Below are 26544 nucleotides of genomic sequence, written 5' to 3' on the forward strand. Positions count from 1 at the left end.
AAAAGTCAAAAAACAACATGCTGGTTAGGTTGCAGAGAAAAAAGAAAGCTTTTACACTCTTGGTGGGCATGTAAATTTGTTCAAACATTGTGGAAGACAGTGTGGCGATTCTTCAAAGACCTAGAACCAGAAATACCATTTGATCCAGCAATCCCATTACTGGATGGATACCCCAAGGAATATAAATCATTCTATTAGAAAGATACATGAACGCGTTTGTTTACTGCAGCACTATTCACAGTAGCAAAGACATGGACTCAACCCACATGCCCATCAGTGATAAACTGGATAAAGAAAATGTGGTACATATAAACCATGGAATACTATTCAGTCATAAAAAGAATGAGATCATGTCCTTTGCAGGGACATGGATGGAGCTAGAAGCCATTATCCTGTGAAAACTAACACAGGAACTATCCTAAATATATATGCACCCAATACAGGAGCACCTAGATTCATAAGGCAAGTCCTTAGAGACATACAAAGAGACTTAGACTCCCACACAATAATAATGGAAGACTTTAACACCCCACTGTCAACATTAGACAGATCAATGAGACAGAAAGTTAACAAGGATATCCAGGAATTGAACTCAGCTCTGCACCAAGTGGACCTAATAGACATCTACAGAACTCTCCACCCCAAATCAACAAAATGTACATTCTTCTCAGCACCACATCACACTTATTCCAAAATTTACCACATAGTTGGAAGTAAAGCACTCCTCAGCAAATATAAAAGAACAGAAATTATAACTGTCTCTCAGACCACAGTGCAATCAAACTAGAACTCAGGATTAAGAAACTCACTCAAAACCACTCAGCTACATGGAAACTGAACAACCTGCTCCTGAATGACTACTGGGTACATAACGAAATAGAGGCAGAAATAAAGATGTTCTTTGAAACCAATGAGAACAAAGGCACAACATACCAGAATCTCTGGGACACATTTAAAGCAGTGTGTAGAGGGAAATTTATAGCACTAAATGCGCACAAGAGAAAGCAGGAAAGACCTAAAATAGACACCCTAACATCACAATTAAAAGAACTAGAGAAGAAAGAGCAAACACATTCAAAAGCTAGCAGAAGGCAAGAAATAGCTAAGATCAGAGCAGAAATGAAGGAGATAGAGACACAAAAAAACCCTTCAAAAAAATCAATGAATCCAGGAGCTGGTTTTTTCAAAAGATCAACAAAACTGATAGACCACTAGCAAGACTAATAAAGAAGAAAAGAGAGAAGAATCAACTAGACGCAATAAAAAATGATAAATGGGATATCACCACCAATCCCACAGAAATACAAACTACCATCAGAGAATACTATAAACACCTCTATGCAAATAAACTAGAATATCTAGAAGAAATGGATAAATTCCTGGACACATACACCCTCCCAAGACTAAACCAGGAAGAAGTTGAATCCCTGAATAGACCAATAAAAGGCTCTGAAATTGAGGCAATAATTAATAGCTTACCAACCAAAAAAAGTCCAAGACCAGACGGATTCACAGCCAAATTCTACCAGAGGTACAAAGAGGAGCTGGTACCATTCCTTCTGAAACTATTCCAGTCAATATAAAAAGAGGGAATCCTCCCTAACTCATTTTATGAGGCCAGCATCATCCTGATACCAAAGCCTGGCAGAGACACAACAAAAAAGAGAATTTTAGACCAATATCCCTGATGAACATTGCTGCAAAAATCCTCAATAAAATACTGGCAAACCGAATCCAGCAGCACATCAAAAACCTTATCCACCATGATCAAGTCGGCTTCATCACTGGGATGCAAGGCTGGTTCAACATTCACAAATCAATAAATGTAATCCATCATATAAACAGAACCAAGGACAAAAACTACATGATTATCTCAATAGATGCATAGAAGCCCTTCGACAAAATCCAACAGCCCTTCATGCTAAAAACTGTCAATAAACTAGGTATTGATGGGACATATCTCAAAATAATAAGAGCTATTTATGACAAACCCACAGCCAATATCATACTGAATGGGCAAAAACTGGAAGCATTCCCTTTGAAAACTGCTACAAGACAGGGATGCCCTCTCTCACTACTCCTATTCAACATAGTGTTTGAAGTTCTGGCCAGGGCAGTCAGGCAAGAGAAAGAAAGGGTATTCAATTAGGAAAAGAGGAAGTCAAATTGTCCTTGTTTGCAGATGACATGATTGTATATTTAGAAAACCCCATTGTCTCATCCCCAAATCTCCATAAGCTGATAAGCAACTTCAGCAAAGTCTCAGGATACAAAATGAACGTGCAAAAATCACAAGCATTCCTATACACCAATAACAGACAAACAGAGAGCCAAATCATGAGTGAACTCCCATTCACAATTGCTTCAGAGGAAATAAAATACCTAGGAATTTAACATACAAGGGATGTGAAGGCCCTCTTCAAGGAGAACTACAAATCACTACTAAACGAAATAAAAGAGGACACAAACAGATGGAAGAACATTCCATGCTCATGGATAGGAAGAATCAATATTGTGAAAATGGCCATACTGTCCAAGGTAATTTATAGATTCAATGTCATCCCCATCAAGCTACCAATGACTTTCTTCACAGAATTGGAAAAAACTACTTTAAAGTTCATATGGAACCAAAAAAGAGCCCACATTGCCAAGACAATCCTAAGCCAAAAGAACAAAGCTGGAGGCATCACACTACCTGACTTCAAACTATACTACAGGGCTACAGTAACCAAAACAGTGTGGTACTGGTACCAAAACAGAGATATAGACCAATGGAACAGAACAGAGCCCCTGCAAATAATATCACACATCTACAACCATCTGATCTTTGACAAACCAGACAAAAACAAGAAATGGGGAAAGGATTCCCTATTTAATAAATGGTGCTGGGAAAACTGGCTAGCCATATGTAGAAAGCTGAAACTGGATCCCTTCCTTACACCTTATACAAAAATTAATTCAAGATAGATTAAAGACTTAAATGTTAGACCTAAAACCATAAAAACCCTAGAAGAAAACCTAGACAATACCATTCAGGCCATAGACATGGACAAGGACTTCATGACTAAAACACCAAAAGCAATGGCAATAAAAGCCAAAATAGACAAATGGGATCTAATTAAACTAAAGAGCTTCTGCACAGAAAAAGAAACTACCATCAGAGTGAACAGGCAACCTGCAGAATGGGAGGAAATTTTTACAATCTACCCATCGGACAAAGGGCTAATATCCAGAATCTACAAAGAACTTAAACAAATTTACAAGAAAAAAATCAAAGAACCCCATCAAAAAGTGGGCAAAGCATATGAACAGACACTTCTCAAAAGAAGACATTTATGCAGCCAACAGACACATGAAAAAATGCTCATCATCACTGGCCATCAGAGAAATGCAAATCAAAACCACAATGAGATACCATCTCACACCAGTTAGAATGGCGATCATTAAAAAGTCTGGAAACAACAGGTGCTGGAGAGGATATGGAGAAATAGGAATGCTTTTACCCTGTTGTTGGGACTGTAAAGTAGTTCAACCATTGTTCAAGACAGTGTGGCGATTCCTCAAGGATCTAGAACTAGAAATACCATTTGACCAAGCCATCCCATTACTGGACATATCCCCAAAGGATTATAAACCATGCTGCTATAAAGATGCATGCACACATATGTTTATTGTGGCACTATTCACAATAGCAAAGACTTGGAACCAACCCAAATGTCCACCAATGATAGACTGGATTAAGAAAATGTGGCACATACACACCATCGAATACTATGCAGCCATAAAAAAGGATGACTTCATGTCCTTTGTAGGGACATGGATGGAGCTGGAAATCATCATTCTGAGCAAACTATCGCAAGGACAGAAAACCAAACACCACATGTTCTCACTCATAGGTGGGAATTGAACAATGAAAACACTTGGACACAGGGTAGGGAGCATCACACACCAGGGCCTGTCATGGGGTGGGGGGAGTGGGGAAGGATAGCATTAGGAGATATACCTAATGTAAATGACGAGTTAATGGGTGCAGCACACCAACATGGCGCATGTATACATATGTAACAAACCCACACATTGTGCACATGTACCCTAGAACTTAAAGTATATACATAAAAATAATAATAATAAGGTACATGACGCCACAGAAGGCAAAAAAAAAGAGGCAAAGAGTAACTTTACAGCAGAAAAATCTGGCAAACACCACTTTAATCAAGTGATCACAGTCAATAGGACAAATTAAAATTGTGTGACAGATACATGGAGAATGCAACATCCAGCTTTGCAATATCCCTCCCCAAAATGCACAACCTGAGTCTAATCATAAGATGTCACCAGATGAACCTAACTTGAAGGACATTCTACAAATTAACTGGTCCATAATATTCAAAAGCGTCAAAATCATCAAAGTGAAGGAATCATCATGCCCCTTTGGCTTCTCTGGTCTGGAAGATTCCTCAGTCTGGAGGAGGAATCTTCTAGACTGGAAGAGCTAAAGGGACATGACCACTAATGCCTCTTAGCAATGCATGATCCTGGCTGAATCCTTTTGCTATAACAGACATTATGAGAATAATAGGTGAACCCTGAGTTGAGGCTAAGGATTAAATGTTGCTATGGACTGAATGCTGATCTGCCCCCAAAATTCATATATTAAAGCCCTAACCCCTAATGTAATGGTATTATTAGAAGTTGGGGTCTTGGGAGGTGATTAGGTTTAGATGAGGTCATCAGGATGGGGTCCTTATGATGGGACCAGTACGCTTATGGAAGAGTATAGAAGAGACCAGGAGTTTTTATGCCCTCTTCACATCCAACCCTTCCCACCAGAGCCATGTGAGGATACAGCAAGACAACTATCTGCAAGCCAGGAAGATGGTCCTCACCAGGAACTGAATCAGTTGGCATTTTGATCTTGTACTTTCAGCCTCCAGAACTGTGAGAAATAAATATCTGTTGTTAAAAAAATGACAATACTACCCAGAGCAATTTACATATTCAATGCAATCCCTATCAATACACCTAAAACATTCTTCACAGAAATAAAAAAACAAATTCTAAAATGTTCCCGAATAGCCAAGGCAATCCTGAGCAAAAAGAACAAAGCTGGAGGCATCACACGATGTGACTTCAAATTTTATTACAAAGCTATAGTAACCAAAACACCATGGAGCTGGCATTAAAAACAGACACATAGACCAACGTGACAGAATAGATAACCCAGATATAAATCCATGCATTTACAGTCAACTCATCTTCGACAAAAGCACCAAGAACTTACAATAAGAAAATGACAGTCTTGTTCATAAATAGTTCTGGGAAAACTGGATAACTCTGCATAGGAGAATGAAAATTGACTCCTATCTCTCACTGTATACAAAAATCAAATCAAAATGGATTGAAGACTTAAATCTAAGACCTGAAACTATGAAACTACTAGAGGAAAGCATTGGTGAAATCATCCAAGACATTGATTTGGGCAAATATTGTGTAAGACATCAAAAGCACAGGCAACCAAAGCAAAAATGGATAAATGGGATTACATCAAGCTGAAAAGCTTCCGTACAGCGAAGTAAATAATCAACAAAGTAAAGCTACAGCCCACAGAATGGGAGAAAATATTTGCAATCAATCCACCTGACAAGGGATTAATAATCAGAACACATAAGCACTCAAACAACTTAACAGCAAAAAATAAATAAATAATTTTAAAACTGGAAAAAGATCTGAAAAGACATTTCTTAAAAGAAGACATACAAATGGCCAACAGGTTTACAAAAAAAAAAATTCTCAAAGTCACTAATAATCAGAGAAATGCAAACCAAACCACAATGTGGTATTATTTTACCCCAGTTAAAATGGCTTATATCAAAAATACAGGCAATAACAGATGCTAGGAAGGATGTGGAGAAAGGGGAACCTGTGTACACTGTTGGTGGGAATGTAAATTACCATTATGGTAAACAGTATGGAGGTTCCTTAAAAAACTAACAATAGAACTTCCATATGATCCAGCCATTCCACTACTGGGTATGTATCTAAAAGAAAGGAAATCAATACATCAAAGAGATATCTGCACTTCTATGTTTACTGCAGCATTATTCATAATAGCCAAAATATGGAATCAACCTAAGTGCCCATCAGCGGATGAATGGATAAAGAAAATATGGTATAGCTACACAATGGAACATTATTCAGCCATAAAAAGAATGAAATCCTGTTATTTGCAGCAATATGGATGGAATTGGAAACCATTATGTTAAGTAAAATAAGCCAGGCACAGAAAGACAAATATCACATGTCCTCATTCATATGTGGGAGCTAAAAAAGAGGATCTCATGAAGACAAAGACTAGATTGGTGGTTACCAGAGTCTGGGAAGGGGAGCGGGGATGAGAGATGGGAATGAAAGGAATAATAAAGAATATAAATGTATTTATTTCCACTAAACTGGACATTTAAAAATGTAAAGATGGTAAATTGTATATGTATATTTTACATCAATACAAATTTTTAAAAATAAATGAAAAACAATTCATGAAAGTACTATGACAGCAATACATTAAAAATTTACAGGCCGAGCACAGTGGCTCACGCCTGTAATCCCAGCACTTTGGGAGGCTGAGGCAGGCGGATCATGAGGTCAGCAGATTAAGACCATCCTGGCCAACATAGTGAAACTCTGTCTCTACTAAAAATACAAAAAATTAGCCAGGCATGGAGGCACGCATCTGTAGTCTCAGCTACTCGGGAGGCTGAGGAAGAATTGCTTGAACCCAGGAGGCAGAGGCTGCAGTGAGCCGAGATCGCGCCACTGCACTCCATCTTGGGTGACAGAGAGAGACTCTGTCTCAAAAAAAAAAAAAAAAAAAAAATTACATAAAAAGGCCAATTTTCTAGATAATACTTCTCAGAATAACTTTTTAAGAAATACAAACGTGACTAGCTTTATAGCCATTAAAGAATTTAAGTAGTTTAAAATATAACCTCAAAAAATATTAAGCCCAGAGAGTTCTAGAGATAAGGTTTAATTATCCTTCCAGAAGAATATGAGACATTGCGTATAAAAACTCCATAGATTGGAGAAAGAGGGAATGCTCCCAAATTATTTTATGAAGCAAGTAAAACTTTGAGAGAGTTGAAAAGAATACTAAAAGAAGATAAAATTATAGGATAATTTTACTTATTTCCTTGGATACAGATATGCTACATAAAATATTAGCAAATTAAATCCAATAAAATATAAAACATGACCAAGAAGTATTCATCCCAAGAATTTCAAGATGGTTTAACACTAGTCTATTAATGTAATTTACCATATTAACAGATTAAAGAGAAAAACTACATTACCAATTACTGAAAAGGCAATGCCCATTCAAGACAAAACTGGTAGGAAACTGGAACTAGAAAGGAATTTCCTTAAACTTTTATAGGTTATCTTCCCATAACCTACTGCAAACATCATATTAACTAGTGACAACTTTAAAGCATTCTTTCAAAATTAGTAACTTACTGTAAGTACTTCTAATTCAACACTGTACTAGAGATCCTAGATAGCACACTAAGAGAAGCAAAGGAAATTAAAAATAAGAGAATTGGAAAGAAATGATAGTCATATTTGCAGATAATAGTCTATAGAGAAAACCCAAAAAATTTACAAACCATTAGAATTAAAAAGAGGGTTCAGCAAGGTTCCTAGATAAAAAGCAATATACAAAAATCAGAATGTATACACTCCAGCAACAATTAGGAAAGCATAAAAAAGACACTATTTTATTTTTTTATTTTTATTTTTTTATTATACTTTAGGTTTTAGGGTACATGTGCACAATGTGCAGGTTTGTTACATATGTATCCATGTGCCATGTTGATTCCCTACCCTTAGTCATTAAATTCCCACCTATGAGTGAGAACATGCAGTGTTTGGTTTTTTGTCCTTGTGATAGTTTACTGAGAATGATGTTTTCCAGTTTCATCCATGTCCCTACAAAGGACACGAACTCATCATTTTTTATGGCTGCATAGTATTCCATGGTGTATATGTGCCACATTTTCTTAATCCAGTCTATTGTTGTTGGACATTTGGGTTGGTTCCAAGTCTTTGCTATTGTGAATAGTGCCGCAATAAACATACGTGTGCATGTGTCTTTATAGCAGCATGATTTATAGTCCTTTGGGTATATACCCAGTAATGGGATGGCTGGGTCAAATGGTATTTCTAGTTCTAGATCCCTGAGGAATCGCCACACTGACTTCCACAATGGTTGAACTAGTTTACAGTCCCACCAACAGTGTAAAAGAAAAGACACTATTTTAAAAAGCAATTAAAACAACAATAAATCTAACCAAAGATGATTAAAATCTTTATGGAGAAAATTACAAATATTTATTCAAAGACATTAAATAAATGGAGTGATATGTACGTTTATGAATGCGAAGGTTGAATACTATAAATATTAGGGGATACTGTTTATTGCTATTTCCTTCTTGGTGGAAGTAGCTCTATAACGTGGCCCTCCTGGGTTTTCTCAACCCCTTCACTTCCTCTCTACTTGGGGAAGTAGAGTGATTTAACTCCCTTCTTGGGAAGAGAGTGTTCTGGAAGAATATATTCTGCTCTCCAAGAGAAGCTCTCCTTCTGTGCAGAAAAAGCTCAATGTAGTATTTTCTATATCTGGGTGATCATGATTGACTATTTCTGAGATCTGATAACATGCTCCTTTGACTTCTCACTAAGCTAAGCCGATATTTTTGCCTCTCCATTGTCATATTTCTCAATCTGTTTAGAAATTGTGTGAACAAGGGTGCTACTTATTGGGTCCCCTCAAAGATTCCAACAGGAAAGGTTGCAAATGTCTCCCCAAACTAATTTATAAATTGAATGCCATTCCAATTAAAATATCAACAAGATTCTCATGTAACTTGAGGAGTTAGTTCCTAAAATTTATAGAAAAGTGTAAAGGGCCAAGAGTAGCCAAGGCAGTGAAGAAAGAGAAAGAAATAATGAGAAAGATAAGGAGGTGAAAGAGGAAGAATTAGAGGTGCTTATTCTACCAGACATCAAGGCTTACTACAAAACGTTAATTAATTAATACTATATAATATTGGCACAGGGATAGAAAAATAGGCCAAGGAATACAATGTTGAAACCTGAAACAGACCTTCTTATTTATACATGACAATGACAGTTTGCACTGTAATCAGTTGGAAGAAGTCAGTAAATTTGGGCTGGGATAACTGGCTATGCATACAGAAACATAAAATTAAATCCTTTTCTAATACCATATAAAAATAAATTTTATAAAACTACCAGTAAATTAACTAATAAATTAGAATGGTAACATACTCACTGGATTGCCATACACTGTAAGCTCCTTGAGAGTAGAGATAACATCAAGTTTTTCCAGTTCTGTGATATCCTATTCAAAAGTTAATCAGTAAGTTATTATTTGGTTAGACTCAACATCTTAAAATATAGACTAATTTGAAGTAATTATATGTAAGTGTTAGATTGCAGCTAGCTCATGATTGAATTCTCTGAAGTGAGCTTGAGTGACAGTATTCTGTATTCTTGAATAAAGGCAGAGCTGTGTACTGTAGATTTCAAATACATGACTGGCAAAGATAACAGTCTAACATGGAAAATTGGCTATAGAGCAGCACTTGCAAGAAAAGACCAAATTTTTTTCTCAGAATTATGATTTATTCTAGGACTCAGATTATATTTGGTTAATTCCTCCAGCACATTGACCAAAAAGTATGGAAAAGGTGAATCGAATCTAAAAATTTTAAAGGTACATAATTAAACACAACCTTAACAATAAAGGAATGTGTGATATTGAGTGGACTGCATCTTGATATACTTGCTGGGAATATATATAGGTGAAAAACTATTTCTCATGTTAAATAATTTGCCTTCTCTATTGCATAGCATTATTTATTAGCTTCCATTTAACACTGGTGAAAGTCTGCAAATACATTTTAGTTTTTGCAAAATTATTTCTAAAATGCTATTTCTGACAAACTTTAGCCAACAAGCTCAGCCTAAGGTTGTTGCTAGTTCATGTAACACAATAAAGTTATTGACATGCCTGTATTCCTTTGTGGAATTACAGGTGGACATATAGCAAATTCTTCTAGTAACTGTAAAAATATTTAGACCTATTTTAGATCATTTGGAAGTGAATTTGATTTTTAAAATGACTGATCTTTACTATTTTAATTTTGGAAATATCATAAACGAGGGCTTTGAAGAATCTGTAAATCTATAGAGATATTGTGCATTTTTACCCACAAGCAGTTTCTATCTGTGGAACCAAAGCCTGATCAGTAATCATGGACATGCGAAAAATCTTACATTATTTTCTCAAATTAAACCGAACATAACAGTAGTCACTAGTGAAATATTCCTAATCAAAATGTCTGTTTTTCACAGAAAATGTTAATATGGGAAATAGACTATTAACTTTGTAGAAGATAATGATGGCATAAACTTTTGAAGAGACATCAGGGAAACAATTATGTCCATAATTATGGGGAAAGGGCTGATGGCTTCCCATTTTAAATATGCAGCATTTTTTTTTTACAGTAGTGTGCTGCTACTGGCTCACAAAAAAGTCAATTGGTAAATTTTTAGGAATTTTGTGAGATGGTGTGTTAGCCTGAAATTGGCTATGACAGAAGAAATTATATCATAGAAATTGGCAAATGTTACCAATTAGGCATTTTTTTTCTCTTGGAGAGCCAATTGTTAAGCATTAACCAGGATACCAATGGCTGTTACAATGTCAGCATAAGTACTTAAGGCAGTCATAATAATAATTGTGCCTGGATTGGGGACTTCGCTGAGGACAGGAAATAGCAATAGACGATTCTTGGGATTATTTTCAGCTTCAGGTGATTAATTATATGTTTACAAGTAGAGTAGCTGGATGCCAGGTAGGGGACTCATTTACACACAGGGATCAAACAGGACTATCAAGGTGAATTAAATAATGAATCTTTCTATTGTGTTTCTGTGGTTCTTCCTTTAGAAGCAAGACTATAGACAACAATTTGCTAAATCTACATTATTGGACATGATGGCTAAGTAAAAAGCACCACACCAGAATCAAGGGTATGGTATGTATTATATTTTATCAAGGATACAGCTTCTGAAGGATGTTAAAGTAGGTCAGTGAGGGGCTGCATATACCTTCACTTGAAATATTGTTCCTTGGTTAATTTTTCTAGGCTTTCTCCCTTTATCAATCTTTATCAACCCAAAGTTTGCAATCTGATTGTCCCTTTGTTGAAATTAATGCTGGTATCAGCCTGCCCATGTTGGTGTGAATCTAGAGACAGAATCTCTCTCAAAAATCAAATTTGAAGTGAGAGTTCAGAAGTTTGAAGACAATATGTTTTCAGTAGAATTCAACAGAATTTCCAACATAACCTTCCTATTCCTCTGAGTTCATTTTTTTCCTCAGCTAAATGTATGGTCACATTAAGGTACTATAATATTAATGGTTAGAATAAGCTTAATGGCAAAATGATCAATCTAAATTCAATGGAAAATACCATTTCAAGGATAAAAATAAACAAAGAAGGGCTGGTCACTAAATAATCAATAATGCTCACTTCTTCATTCAATGATATGTAGAATCTTTCATGATATGTAAATTGTCATTTAGCTATATTAGATTTTGAAAGTAATTAGCTTGACTAAGTATAGTTGTTATACCAGCTGATCTCTATCCATTCATTTGCTTAGGAGGGATAGAGGAGTAGAGAGGTGGGGCAGGAACACTTGTGGAAAAGCATGTTACCAGGTTTAATCTGGTAACTGGACATCCTGTCAAATAAAGCAATGATACTTGCTAGGAAGAAGGTCCGCATTTATGATATTCTCTTAGCAGATCTTCTTGGTTAAGGACAGCCTATAATAAATAAACCTAGAATCTATAGAATTATAAGGCATGGATCCCTATAAAATGTCACATAATTTCAAGTTTAAAATGGAGATGTTTCATAAATGAAACATTCCCCTACTATATAAGATCACCTCATGGAATCCCACTTGAAGACTTCACATTTTATTCTAAGCTCGATGGTGTGTGTGATGTGGGAAGGAAGGGCCTGAGAAGGCACTAGGCATGTCCTGGGCCCTGTGTGTCCTTGAAATTATTTATAAAGCTTGATACCAGGTAAGATCTCTGATGAGTGTTAAGTCTGATTTGACAGTCTTTTTTGTAGCTCAGTTGCTATCACTGGAAAGATCTCCATACAAGGGCAATTTTCCTAATTTAGATTTCTTCTGGATAAATCTTAGGAAGAATCATCCCCAGTTTTGGCAGGCTTTTCTCAGATGAATGTTTGAATCTGTATAAATTAGTTGTATACTATTTTTATCTGTATGTGCATTCCCTAATTGCTTTGTAGAAAGGGGCATGGCTCATGATTTCCTTCTAACCTTGTCCAGGGCTTTTAAAAAATCTCCCCCAGAAAAGGCTTCCTGAACTCTATAGCAAGTAGAGCCACAAACAAACATTTATGGAGTATCTATTATGTACCGGGTACTATGCTATATACTGATAGAAATGTGGACAAGATAGACTTGGTCTCTGCCCTTGGCGGGTAGTCCAGAGTTCAGTCTGTTTTTGAGGCTATCTTAGAGGTACTGACAGAAGTAGAAAAGTTGGTAAAAGGAGAGCTAACAGACCACCGCAGAAATGCTAAGAGAAATGTGAGGGCTGTATAAGGTTATGTCTTCAACTCTTATCTGTATGTTATCTCAGGAGAGAGTCTGAGCAGTTCAGCTGGGGCAGTGACCTAAAAGTAACAGGTTAAATTCTGAGCAGGTAAAACTAAGCCAGGATCCTATCTAAGGAAGCCTTGAGTGGGGAGAGATATAATATTAAAGCCAAGTCAAAGTCCATTATCAGGAGTTGGTTCAAATGCTGGGTAGAACAAGTACATATGACAAGTTTAAGGGGCCAAAGGAAGTCCAGAATCGAGATTCAGAAACAACCTGGACCAAGAGCAGTCAAGGAACAAATGAGAACTCTCAGAGAGGACTGATGAGAAGAGCCTTAGAACATGTAGAACTAATCTTTGTTAATGAGCTTGTGCATGTTGCTTTGTCCAGTTCTTAAGTCTAGAAGTAGGGTGGATATTTCTGCATCACAGACTATTTCTATGACTTGAAATATAGATGGTATATAAGTGATAAATAACATACTAGCAACATTTTCATTGGTGTATTTGGAAGCTTTATGTTCAGAACTCAGAGAAACTAAAGCTTGTAAATCCCATAATAAAAAAAATAATATTACCTGGATTTTATTATATCCTAGGAAGAGTTTCTCTAGTTTTACCAAAGATTGTAATTTGCCCAGTTCTCGTAGTCTGTTTTCCTCCAAGTGAAGTGCCAATAAAGAACTTGGTGTGGCAAAAGCACTGTCATTAAATGATCGGATGCGGTTATGGTCCACTACCAATTCCTGAAGGACTACTAAGTTGTCAAGCCCTTCAAGTTGGCTGATTTCATTACCTAAAAAGAGATAAGTCATGATATATCAAGTGAGCCCAAACTTCCTGAAGTAAAGGATATCTAGTTACATTTAAATATTTTTTAATCAGATGATTTGTCAAAAGAAGTAAAGGATTCAAGAAACTTATTTCCAAAGAGAAATTGAAATGTAATTTACAGGAAGGTAGCATCATCATAAAATAATATTTGCTAAAATTTCTCATTTGTGAATTTGAAAGATCAGGATGTGATGTACACAATGTACTGAACTGATCTAATATGTCTATTTGGTAATTAAGTGTTAAATAGTTGGTATTGACAAAAGTAGATATAGAAAACTGCTGCAAAAGATATGCTTCCTGAGTATATTAGTACTCTAATAGATATTACAATAGTATATTTAATTATTTCTTAAAATAGACTAATTTGTTGTATTATGTTAGAAGAATACACATTAATTATGCTGTTGTTTCTCATATTTTTGCACTGCAGTCATATTAAACACATCAGGGTTCATTTAATTCTTCAAAACTCTAAATCTTATTTATAACCTATGATTTCTCTCTGTTGTAGCTATCAATAGCTATATAAATATTAATGATAACTTATATGAAGACTCTTCAATTTACAAAATGCTTTTATATGTACAGTATTTTCTATTAGAGTCTCAAAATACTACAGGGGAAATATTTTATCTCTTTTTTCTAATCAGAAAATTGAGGGTCAGAGAAATTAAGTGGCTTTCTCAAAGACATAAAAATGGCAATATCAGGCCTAACTTAGACCTTTTACATTTTAAGCTCAATTATCTTTCTAATATGCCATACAACGTTTAAGTCAATATTCATTCTCCTTGATTATTATGTGCTGAGTTGTGTCCCCCTCCAATTCATATGTGAAAATCCTAACCTCCAGTACCTCAAAATGTGACTGTATTTGTAGACAGCGTCTTTAAAAAGATAATTAAGGTTAAAATGAGGTCATTGGGATGAGTGTTAATTTAATATGGCTAGTGTCCTCTTAAGAACTGGCATAAAGACAGACACATAGACCAAGGGAACAGAATAGAGAACCCAGAAATAAATCCACACATTTATGGTCAACTCATTTTTAACAAAGGTGCTAAGAACACACACTGGGTAAAAGACAGTCTCTTCAATAAATGGTGGGTGGAAAACTGGATATCCATATGCAGAAGAAATGAAACTTGACCCCTATCTCTCATCATATACAAAAATCAAATCAAAATGGACTTGGCAAAGATTTCTTGTGTAATACCTCAAAAGCACAGGCAACCAAGCAAAAATGGACAAATGGGATTGCATCAAGCTAAAAAGCTCCTGAACAGCAAGGGAAACAATAAACGAAGTGAAGAGATAGCTTACAGAATGGGAGAAAGTATTTGTAAACTACCCATCTGACAAGGGATTAATAACCAGAATATATAAGGAGCCCAAACAACTCAACAGGAAAAAGGTCTGCATAGACATTTCTCAAAAGAAGAAATACAAATGGTCAACAGGTATATGGAAAAATGCTCAGCATTACTAATCATAAGGGAAATACAAATGAGATATCATCTCACCCCAGTTAAAATGGCTTTTATCCAAAAGACAGGCAATAATAAATGCTGACAAGGATATACAGAAAGGGGTAGAATGTCTTCAAAGCTCTTTTCAGCCTTTCATTCATCTTTCTGTGTGCTTACTTTCTAAGTAAGCACATACATTTATGACTTCACCTGTCACTTCCATTTTGATCATTCTAAAATAATGTATCTCTAGTCCTGACTTGTGGTCCAGCACTATTGCTAGAAAAAGTTTCTATTTTTAATGCATCAAAATTGTTACAACACAAACTGATCTTTCTCTACTCCCAAATGAGCAACATTTCCCAATGACTAGCTTTAGTACCTCCTCTTGCCCAATCTCCCAATGAAATTATAAAAACATCTGGGACAGTTTTTCTCTTTATTTTACATCTATTTAGCCACTAAGTCCTAATATTTATTCCTTTTAAACTGCCTTTTGGACTCACCTCTTACGACTCCCACTGCCAGCACTCTAGTCTATGCCCTTATTATGTCATTCAAGCTGGATAGAAACTGCTTGTGCTTTGGAGGTAGATAGATCTAGGTTTGACTTTGTACCATAACACACACTGGTGCAAACTTGGCAAATTATTAAACCACACTGAATGTCACTTTCTTTTTTTTTTTTTTGTAAAATATATGTAACAATCCTTACCATGTAGAGTTGCTGTGAAGATTAAATATGACAATCTATGTAGACAAACACCTTGCCCAGTGACTCCATAAATGGCAGCTGTTATTGTCAGAGTAAACTGCCTCACTTCCTGAATAAGGCTGCCCTACTCTAATTTGCCATGCTAGCCATGGCATCAGAACGCACTCCTCCCTTACATTATTAGATTGAAATAGACCTTCCAGGGTTAGGTTGACTGCTTTTTTGTATGTCAGTGTATCTTTTAAAATATCTGGGCAGGGAGTGGTGGCTCACGCCTGTAATCCCACCATTTTGGGAGGCTGAGGTGAAAGGATCTCTTAAGGCCAGGAGTTTGAGACCAGCCTGGGCAACAAATTGAGACCCTGTATCTACAAAAAAAAAAAAAAAAAAAAAAAGAAGAAAAGAAAAGAAAAAAGAAAAATTGAAAAATTAGCCAGGCATGGTGGCACAAGCCTATAGTCCCAGCTACTCAGGAGGCTGAGGTGGGAGGATCACTTGGGCTCCAGAGGTTGAGGCTGCGGTGAGCTATGATTGTGTCAATGCACTCCAGCCTGGGTGATAGAGACCCTTTCTCAAAAAATAATAAATAATAAAATAAAAAATAAAAACAAAAAACAAACCGAAAAAACACAAAAACAAAAACCAATCTGTCACAGCCATAAAAAAGAATGAAATCATGCCCTCTACAGCAGCCTGGATGGAGCTGGAGGCCATTATCCTCAGTGAACTAACTCAGAAACAGAAAATCAAATACTGCATGTTCTTACCTACACGTGGGAGCTAAGCAATACGTACACAGTAAGTACACTCCAACAATAAGTACACTGCGAAAAGGGGGAGAATGGAAGGGGGGTGAGGGTTGAAAAATTACCTATTGGATACTGTATTCACTATTCAGGCAATGGGTACACTAGCAGCCCAATTCCCACCAGTACATAATACCATGTTAACAAACATACACATGTACCCCTTGAATCTAAAATAATTTTTTTTTAAAAAAGATCTGTCATTGTGCTGAATTTCTTCTTTTTAAGGCCAAGTCTCCAGGTTCTTGATCCAAATCACAAGTGCTTTTGATAGATGCATTCAAATTTTTAAAAATATGGTCTGGAAAACCTGTCTTTGAGAAGTTACTATACTCAGATCAACTACCTCAATGTCTCCCCACATGTCCCACTGATGGATATACCTGCCTTTCTCCTATGCCATTAAAAATTATTGTTAGACTAATGTCCCAAGCCCTGTGTTTTTCTCATGCTACTTTTCTAAAAGTTTCAAGCTCCTACCTATTGTTGACTACATCCTGTACAGATTTCTCTGCTTGGCTTTCCCTACTTTGGTCCTGGCTGTATATTTTCAACCTAAATTTTTCACTGTTCCACAAAATTAAAAAATTACTAATTGTTGCTAGGAGTGTAAATTAGTTCAAACATTGTGGAAGACAGTGTGACAATTCCTCAAGGATCTAGAACCAGAAATACTGTTTGACCCAGCAACCCTGTTACTGGGTGTATACCCAAAGGATTATAAATCATTCTACTATAAAGACACATGCACACATATGTTTACTGCAGCACTATTCACAATAGCAAAGACTTGGAACCAACCCAAATGCCCATCGATCTTAGACTGGATAAAGAAAATGTGGCACATATACACCATGAAATACTATGCAGCCATAAAAAAGAATGAGTTCATGTCCTTTGTAGGGACATGGATGAAGCTGGAAACCATCATTCTCAGCAAACTAACACAGGAATAGAAAACCAAACACTGCATGTTCTCACTCATAAATGGGAGTTGATCAATGACAACACATGGACACAGGGAGGGGAACATCATACACTGGAGCCTGTCAGGGAGTAGGGGGACAAGGGAAGGGAAAGCTTTAGGAGGAATATGTAATGTAGATGATGGGTTGTTTGGTGCAGCAAACCACCATGGCACATGTATACCTATGTAACAAACCTGCACATTCTGCACATATATCCCAGAACTTGGAGTATAATAAAAAAATTACTGTAAAGTAATGAGGCTTATTTAAATAAAAACTAAATAAAATGATCTCATATATTGAAATGAGGATTATTTATCAAATGATCATGTTTACAGGATTTATAACTCTCTTAGAAAAGTGCATATTCTTTGTTCTCATCAAGTTGTTCCCTTTTCAAGTGTTGGCCCATAGACACCACAGTCATGTCCTGTCACTCTTTTCCTCCTCCCCCTTCTTGCAAAGCACTCAGTAATGCTCACCTTCAATCTAGATTCTATCACTCCTTTAAAGAGTTCTATACATGTCGACAAGCTAATCTTTTAATTTCTCTTTTCTCTGAACTTCTGTTGCACTTAAGTTAGTAATACATAGTCTGAACTTAATTCGTCTTTGTCTCAGTACATCTCCACAGATAGATCTTAAGCTACTTAGATCAAGGATTTCAATGATACATAATTATAATAACATAGTACTTCCATATCTTTCTTTCTTTTTTTTTTTTTTTGAGACGGAGTCTCGCTCTGTCACTCAGGCTGGAGTGCAGTGGCGCGATCTCGGCTCACTGCAAGCTCCGCCTCCCGGGTTCACGCCATTCTCCTGCCTCAGCCTCCCGAGTAGCTGGGACTACAAGCGCCCGCCACCATGCCCGGCTAATTTTTTTGTATTTTTAGTAGAGACGGGGTTTCACCGTGGTCTCGATCTCCTGACCTCGTGATCCGCCCGCCTCGGCCTCCCAAAGTGCTGGGATTACAAGCGTGAGCCACCGCGCCCGGCCACTTCCATATCTTTCATAGTACTTACCACAGTTCTGGGTTTAATAAATACTTGTGAATTATCCACTGTTTTTTTTTTTATTGTTTTTTAAGTTGAATACGATATACAAGTAAATTATGATGTAATACTATATATATTCTCAGAATACTGCATTGACCTTTAAAAATGTTTTCTAAAAATATGTAAGTAACCAAGAAAAATCCATTTGTGATTACTAAAATATTTTTGTCCATGAATCTGTTTGAGTAAATACTGATGCTTATATTTGCTTATCAAAACAGAATGATGATAAAATCAGTTTTTAAAAATAAAGACATACAATAACAGTATTTCTACTCACCCTGTAGAAAGAGGAATTTTAAATTTCTTAGTCTGTTAAGTTGTAGCTGGATCAAATTACAAATTCCATTGTAGCCCAGATGAAGAACTTCTAAACTGTGCATTATTGGAGGCAAATTTTCACTGCTCATTATATCTCTGAAACACATAGGTTAATTTGAGGCCATAAACTTAACTTCAAACCAGCTATATTATAAAAAGTTCAGTATGTGTTTACTATAAACTGAAGTTAAGAAAATATAAATTTATTAATATATCAGAATTAAGCTATAATAGTCTGTTTATATTTTATATAATAATACTTATTCTTTAAAAAGAATGGTCTAGAATAAAGAAGTAAATAAGGTATTACAATGAAAAGCAATAGAAAATGCAATCAGGCAAAAAAAAAAAATGCATCCAGATTGGAAAGGAATAAATAAAACTGTCTTTATTTTCAGATGACATGATCCTGTATTTAGAAAATCCTAAAAGATCCACCAAAAAGCTACTTGAAGAAATAAAAGAGTTTAGCAAGGTCACAGGATAAAAGATTAATGTACAAAAATCAACTGAATTTTCTACCTACTAGCAAAAAAAAAATCTGAAAATGAAATTAAGCAAAAATTCTTTTCACAAAGTATTAAAATGAATAAAATACTTCAGCATAAATTTAATAAAAAGTGGAAAATCTGTACACAGAGAACTACAAAACATTACTGAGAGACATTAACAAAGATCTAAATAAATAGAGAAATATTCCATGTGTATGGATTAGAAGATTCCATATTACTAAAATGGCAATTCTCCCAAATTGATCAATAGATTCATTTAATACAATCTCTATCAAAAGCCCAGAAGACATCCCCCCCACTCACTGTGAATAACCATCTTATCCTAAAATTTATAAAGAAACGCAAAGAATCTAGAATATTCAAAACAATCTTTTAAAAGAACAAAGTTGGAGAGCTTAAATCACTGATTTTAAAATTTTTTATAAAACCACAGTAATCAAACCAGTCTAGTACTGGCACGAAAGCACAGACATACAGATCAATGGAACAACTGAGTACAGAAATAAACTCTTACATTTATGCTTAACTGATTTTTAGCAAAGGTGCCAAAACAATTCAATAGAGGAAAGGAGAGTGTTCTAAAGAAATGGTGCTCAACTGAATATCCACATACAAAAATAGATTTAGACTTCACTCCTACCTCACAACATACACAAACATTAACTCAAAATAGACCACAGGACTCGATGTAAGAGTGAAAACATAAAACTTTTTAAAGAAAACAAGAGAACATCTTTGTGACTTTAGGTTAGGCAAAGAATTATTACATTTAACACCTAAATTGCAATCTGTAAGAGAAAAGTTCATAAATTAGACTTTATCAAAATTAAAATTTCTTCAAAGACATCATTTAAGAAAATGAAAAGAGAAGCCACAGATTGAGAGACAATATCTGTAAATCATTTATTTAATAAAGGGCTTACCCCAAGTATAAAGACACTTAATAATGAAAAGCCAGGCAACCTAATTAAACAATTAGGTTTTTTAGGTTTTAGATTCGAATAGAGATTTTACCAAAGAAGATATATGAAGGATTAATAAGCATATGAAAAACTGCTCAACACTATTCATCATTAGGAAAATGCTAATTAAAACCACAATGAGATACCACTTCAAATGTATTAGAATGGCTATACTATAAAAGTTAGGCAATAACAAACATTGGCAAAGATGTGCAGGAATTAGAATCTTCATATGCTACTGGTGATAATGAAAAATGTTGCAACCATTTTGGAAAACAGTTTGGCGGTTTCTTAAATAGCTAAATGTTAAGTTACTATATGACCCAACCATTCCACTCATAGGTATCTACCCAAAATAAACATATTGAAAATATGAGTGCACACAAATACTTGTACACAAATGTTTAAAGCAGTGTTATTCAAACCAGCCAAAAAATAGAAACAATCCAAATTTCCATCAACTGATGAATAAACATTATGTAACATATCCATACAGTCATATTCATACAGTCATATCCATACAGTCATATCCGTACAGTGAAATGGCCAATATATTCAGCAATAAAAAGGAGTGAACTACTAACACATGCCATAATGTGAATGAACCTTGAACATTAACTGATTTTTTTTTGTTAATAATACAGGCTGAGTGTAAGTAGCCAGAGGCAAAAGACCATCTATTTTATAGTTCCATTTATATGCAATGTCTAGAAAATTACAATTCTAGAAAACAGATTAGAGGTTGTTTGGGACTAGAGGTGGGAAAGGAAGTTGACTGTAAATGGACATGAAGGATCTTTTTGGTGAGATAGAAAATGTTAATAAAATTATATTGCAGTCATGATTATACAACCCTATAAATTTAGTAAAATTATTGAATTATACACTTAATATAAATAAACATGATACATAAACTGCCACTTCAATAAAACTATTTGAAAATTCAAATATGAATAGGATCCAAAAAAGTATGTATATAAATGAAATGTTCATAGTAGCTTTAATCATAATAGCCTAAAATTAGGAACAACCAAAATGTTCATCAATGATAAATGCATAAATAACTTGTCATATAATACATATAATAGAATACTATTCGGCAGTAAAATGAAATAAATTACTGACACTTGGAACAAAATGAATGACTCTCAAAAGCATTATGCTAAGTAAAAGGAGCCAGACACAAAAACTACTTACTACATAATTCCAATTATATGAAATTCTGGAAAAAGGCAAAATTATAGCGAGAGAGCAGATTAGTGGTTGTTGCGAGGTGCCAGGGTGTCGGGGGAGGGATTACAATGGAACTTTTTGGAATGGGAATATTTTGTATTTTGATTGTGGTAGAGGTTTTTTTTTTTTTTTCCAGAAGGAGTCTCGCTCTTTCACGCAGGCTGGAGTGCGGTGGCCCAACCTCGGCACACTGCAGGCTCCGCCCCCCGGGGTTCACGCTATTTTCCTGCCTCAGCCTCCTGCGTAGCTGGGACTACAGGCGCTCACCACCTCGCCTGGCTAATTTTTTGTATTTTTAGTAGAGACGGGGTTTCACCGTGTTAGCCAGGATGGTCTCGACGTCCTGACCGGTAGAGGTTTTATGATTGAATACATTTGTCAAAATTCATTAAACTTTACACTTAAATTGGTGAATTTTGTTGCAAGAAAATTATACTTTGATAGAGGTAATAAAAAGCACAAGGAATGTTCTTTATTGGGAAAACTGGAGTGAAAGTATTCTGATTTGGAGATACACATTATAAAATATATATATCATATATATGACATGTATTATATATGATTATATATATGTTCTATCAAAAATGTGTAAGGAGGTAGAAGGTTTGTCCTCATTTTTTGCATAAAGTATCTATTCCATTGGTGTTGAGTCATTAAGTGACCAGATAAATGATTTAGAAATAAAAGCAAAACAAATGCCAAGAAAAAACTCATGTCCATGCTACTATGTATAGGGTTCCTTTGTGAATTGATAAAAATGTTTATGATGAATAAACTAAAAATTGCTAAATTGTACACACAGGGTGAGTTTTATGGTATATGAATTGTACCTCAATTTTTAAAAAAGAAACCCAACATCATCAAACATGCAGTACAAGGCCTTTTGTTTGTTTTTTGTTTTTTTCCCTTTATTCACAATATAGGTTTGAAATGGAGAAGGCAGGGAATAAACAGTGAGAGAAATATTTTGAGTACCTTTTTATTATGAAGTTTATTTTTGGCATGTAGCTATTAAATAAAATAGGTATTACAATAAGCTAAATGTTATGTACTGGAATGTGTTACTTCTATCATTAATGTGATTAACTGCTTTTAAAATTCCCAGCCTAAATTAGTTATAATCATAAAAATAAAGAATACTACCTGTTTGTTTTTGAAATTCCTTGCTGTCCATAGCCACTTGAAGGCACTTTCTGGTACAGTAGTTGTCTATTGGTTAAGTGAGTCTGAGGCTTTAGTCTGGGCATGATTGATTCAATATGATTATAGTCGAGGCATAAGACCTACAGGAAGAATATCTTATTAATCAGAAATCCTAGAAATTATTAAAAATTGTATGGATAAAACTTGGAATATACCACATAATTTAATAATATATTAGTGCTAAAACAACAAATGTTTATATCCTAAATAATCTAGATTTAGTTTTGAATGTGTTTTTAGTCTGACATTCTGGGAAATTACAGTACTTCACATGGAGACCCTAGAAAGCTCCTCAACTTTCTCAATCTGTTCTGCTGATTTCTCCAAACCTGACAAGGATGAAATAATTTTTAGCCGAAGAGACAGCTATTTACCTGTGTTTAAAAGGCCTTAGTAAGTGGCTGAGTCAAGTAAATAATAAAGGAGGCAATAAGGCCATTTAAAGAACCTTGAAGCTTCTTTCCATATCTGCCTTCAATCCCATCTCTGACTACAGAGGGAAATTTACTAAATATGTGACAATCACATAAAACTGAGGTCAAATCAAAATAACTTTGGAAGGTAATAGTTTTATCTTGCTTAGTAAAAAACAAACAAAAAAACCCCAAAGAAAATTTAGGAATAATTTATCTACTTTAATAACATGGAAATACCATTTAATCCAAAGTAAAGAATAACTTGCATTGGAAACCTTGAAAGAAAGAAAAATTTGTGAATGACTCACCTTCACATTAGGTAGATAGATTAAGCCACTGAATGAGGTAAGATTATTGTTCTGTAGATTCACACTACACACATTTCTAAATTGGTCGACTGGAATCAAATCCACTGTTCTGAATTTAGACAAAGTAAATGCAGTTATTATTTTAATAGGACAGGAAAATATAGGAAAAGGTGAGTTTCTTCGCATACAGCCACCAAGACATTTAAAAAGTCTCACCTGACAAGTATAAAAATAATTACTTTAATGTAAAATGAATTGGTTAAATGATCAGCTGAATATACATTTTTGTTGGGTACATATGCAAGAAAGTGACATAGAATTTGGTTGCTTTCAAAAACACACATCTATTACCATATAAACATAGCACTATTATAGAAGAAACTTGTAAAAGAGACATTTCCACTTTCTTTATAAATTCACATATATGTTCATGAAATCATAGTGAAGTTGATATTGTAAATCATAAGCTTTTCAGGTTATAAACTTCAGATGATATATATGAAGTAGGTGATTTCTGAAATACCAGGAAGTGGTTAGAGATGGGAAAGGAAAGGAAAAGCAGGTAAGGTCTTTGAAAATAGAGTTTCTGTGGAATCTTCTGGAAACTTTTATGGCATTCCTCCCTGTGTGAACATTTTGGTAATTAAACAGAATGCTTGATTCCCAGTCTATAGCTATATCTTCATTTGAGCCATGACAGAGAAGAGCATAAAACTACATCCCTTTCCCTAACCAGTTCTCTAAATAAATCCTAAACTTGAAGTTACAATTATGACATACTTTTACCCATTAATAAGTCATTCATTCATTCAACATATTTTCATTGGTATTTCCTAAGTGCAGTGAATGTGTTTGGAAAGGCTACAAGAAAGATGAAAGAAATGTTTCAGCTCCCAAGAAGTGGGAGCCAGAAAAATGAAAATAAAGAGGAGAATTGCTATGATAGAGTTAGCATCTCTATCATACCAATGTAATGGCATTTCAGGGAAATAAAATCTATTTTAAAAAGTCAAGGATGACGGCATGGAGGAGAAAGATCTTGAGATGATATTCGGAGGATTTATAGGTATTTGCTGAGCAAATTAGCAGAAAAGAGTTCCAGGCAGTACAACAGGAAAAACAAAGGCAGAAACAAACATGAAAGAACATCTTATGGTTGAGATTCAGTAACTAGAATATTTCAGAATTTCTGAAGTGTGAAGTGTCATGGGCAGTAAAGAAAAGGACTACAAGAGATAATAATGGACAGATAATAAAGAGTCTTTTATGCCATACAAAGGAACTTTTAATTTTAGGCTGGGCACAGTGGCTCACACCTGAAATCCCAGCACTTTGGGAGACTGAGGCAGGTGAACCACTTGAGCCCATGATTGGAGACCAGCCTGGCAACATGGCATAAATGCTGTCTCCACAAAAAATACAAAGAAAATTAGCCATGCTTGGTGGCGCATGCCTATAGTAGGAGGATCGATTGAGCCTGCAAGGTTGAAGCTGCAGTGAGCCATTTTTTGAGACCCCATCTCAAAAAATGCTCATTACTTAGCATGAATCTTTTCAGTAGAGTAGATAATTTTATGAATTATTGATTATATTTAGATAAGATGTATAAATGCATAAGCTTCAGAAAATAATAATTACATAATGTAATTATAATGTAAAAAGGCATATAATAAAATGATTGTACCTAATGGATGATGAAGTCCAATTTAATTCTTGCATTTGCATGAAGTTGGAATGTCCTCGTCGTTCTGCAATCATGTCAGAAGTAAGTCTACCACCAAACAAATCTTTTGCACTCTCAGTCTCTGGTGGTTCCTATATGAAGATATTTAGAAAACGATGTCCTGTCCTACAGATGACTAAATTACATAGTTCTCTGGTTTCAGGTAAAAATTCAGTGGACTCATTTTTCCAGATTCCTCCTACTAAGTAGAGCTAAATCCTGTGCATTATATATAAAACAAACATAGGCAGGGCAAGGTGGCTAACACCTATAATCCCAGCACACTGGGAGGCCAAGGTGGGAGGATTGCTCGAGTCCAGGAGTTCGAGACGAGGCTGGGCAACAAAGTGAGACCCTGTCTCTACAAAAAACAAAAAAGAATTAGTCAAGCACAGTAGCATGCCTGTAGTTGTAGCTATGTGGGAGGCTGAGGCCAGAGGATGTCTTGAGCACAGTTCAGAGGCTGCAGTGAGCTATGATCATGCCACTGGATTCCAGTCTGGGTGACAGAGTGAGACCCTGTCTCTAAAATTTTTTTTTAATTAAAAAAATTAAAACCAAACATAAGAATACTGAAAGATGTGGAGAAGAGGGCAGACGAGGTAGGTACCTCAGGACCTGAGGAATGACACCCTGGATTTTCTTTTTGCCTCATAATCTCTACTGGGTGCTAGAGAAGCTAGAAACCCAGAAATGACAGTAAGGAAATAACAAGACAAAGTCCACAAAAAGCCTGCTCTCTCTAATCAAAGGATCAGGAAAGGGGAAGCCCAGCACAGCAGAAAACTTTAGACAATAACAAGCCTACTCCTGCTAAACCCTACAGAATAAACTGTGGCCCCAACTTCATGCCCACAAGTAAAAGCAGAATGGGCTGCTTAGACCTTCACTAGTGCTTATCTGTAACAAGGCACTTCTTCATCATCCACTGGCTGAGTAGGAACCTTGATTTTCATCCCCCCTTAGCAGTAACACATATCCCCACTCCCTACATGCAAGTGTTATTGTAGATAACATGGGGAGTTTGGATTCCCACTTCCACCCAGTAATAATGAGTTATCTGTGGAGCATCAATTAGGTATTCCTGTCTCTCCTAGCCAGGATGAATCAGTGAAGGGTTCTGGGAAATAGTAACAAGGAGTTCCTTCCCTCCCAGCCAGAGTAAATCAATGGAGGCCTGGTGGGGAGCATGAACTCCAACTCTAGCCTAGCAGTTAATGAAGAGCACACCTCCAGGTTGTCAACAGAGGCCACATGGAGGAATTTGAACTTCTATCTCCC

The 26544-nt window shown here is 35.6% G+C and overlaps 1 protein-coding gene and 1 long non-coding RNA gene across 4 annotated transcripts in view; one reads left to right on the plus strand and one right to left on the minus strand.

The window, feature by feature from the left end:
* LOC116456352 (uncharacterized) overlaps positions 1 to 26544 on the plus strand; it is a 79688-nt gene that overhangs the window by 50240 nt on the left and 2904 nt on the right. For both annotated transcript variants that reach the window (XR_009210279.1, XR_009210281.1), the window contains one exon: positions 11033 to 11120. This is a non-coding gene — a long non-coding RNA (uncharacterized LOC116456352). The remainder of the gene's footprint in view (positions 1 to 11032; positions 11121 to 26544) is intronic.
* LRRC9 (leucine rich repeat containing 9) overlaps positions 1 to 26544 on the minus strand; it is a 147941-nt gene that overhangs the window by 25033 nt on the left and 96364 nt on the right. For both annotated transcript variants that reach the window (XM_032135105.2, XM_058429537.1), the window contains exons 24-29: positions 25225 to 25355; positions 23541 to 23649; positions 22757 to 22896; positions 18866 to 19002; positions 13313 to 13530; positions 9350 to 9418 (exon numbers count right to left, since the gene is read on the minus strand). In XM_032135105.2, coding sequence (XP_031990996.1) covers positions 9350 to 9418; positions 13313 to 13530; positions 18866 to 19002; positions 22757 to 22896; positions 23541 to 23649; positions 25225 to 25355 — 804 coding nt within the window. The remainder of the gene's footprint in view (positions 1 to 9349; positions 9419 to 13312; positions 13531 to 18865; positions 19003 to 22756; positions 22897 to 23540; positions 23650 to 25224; positions 25356 to 26544) is intronic.

The sequence above is a fragment of the Hylobates moloch genome, unplaced genomic scaffold (genome assembly GCF_009828535.3).
Source record: "Hylobates moloch isolate HMO894 unplaced genomic scaffold, HMol_V3 SCAFFOLD_16, whole genome shotgun sequence".
Classification (NCBI taxonomy): Eukaryota; Metazoa; Chordata; class Mammalia; order Primates; family Hylobatidae; genus Hylobates; species Hylobates moloch.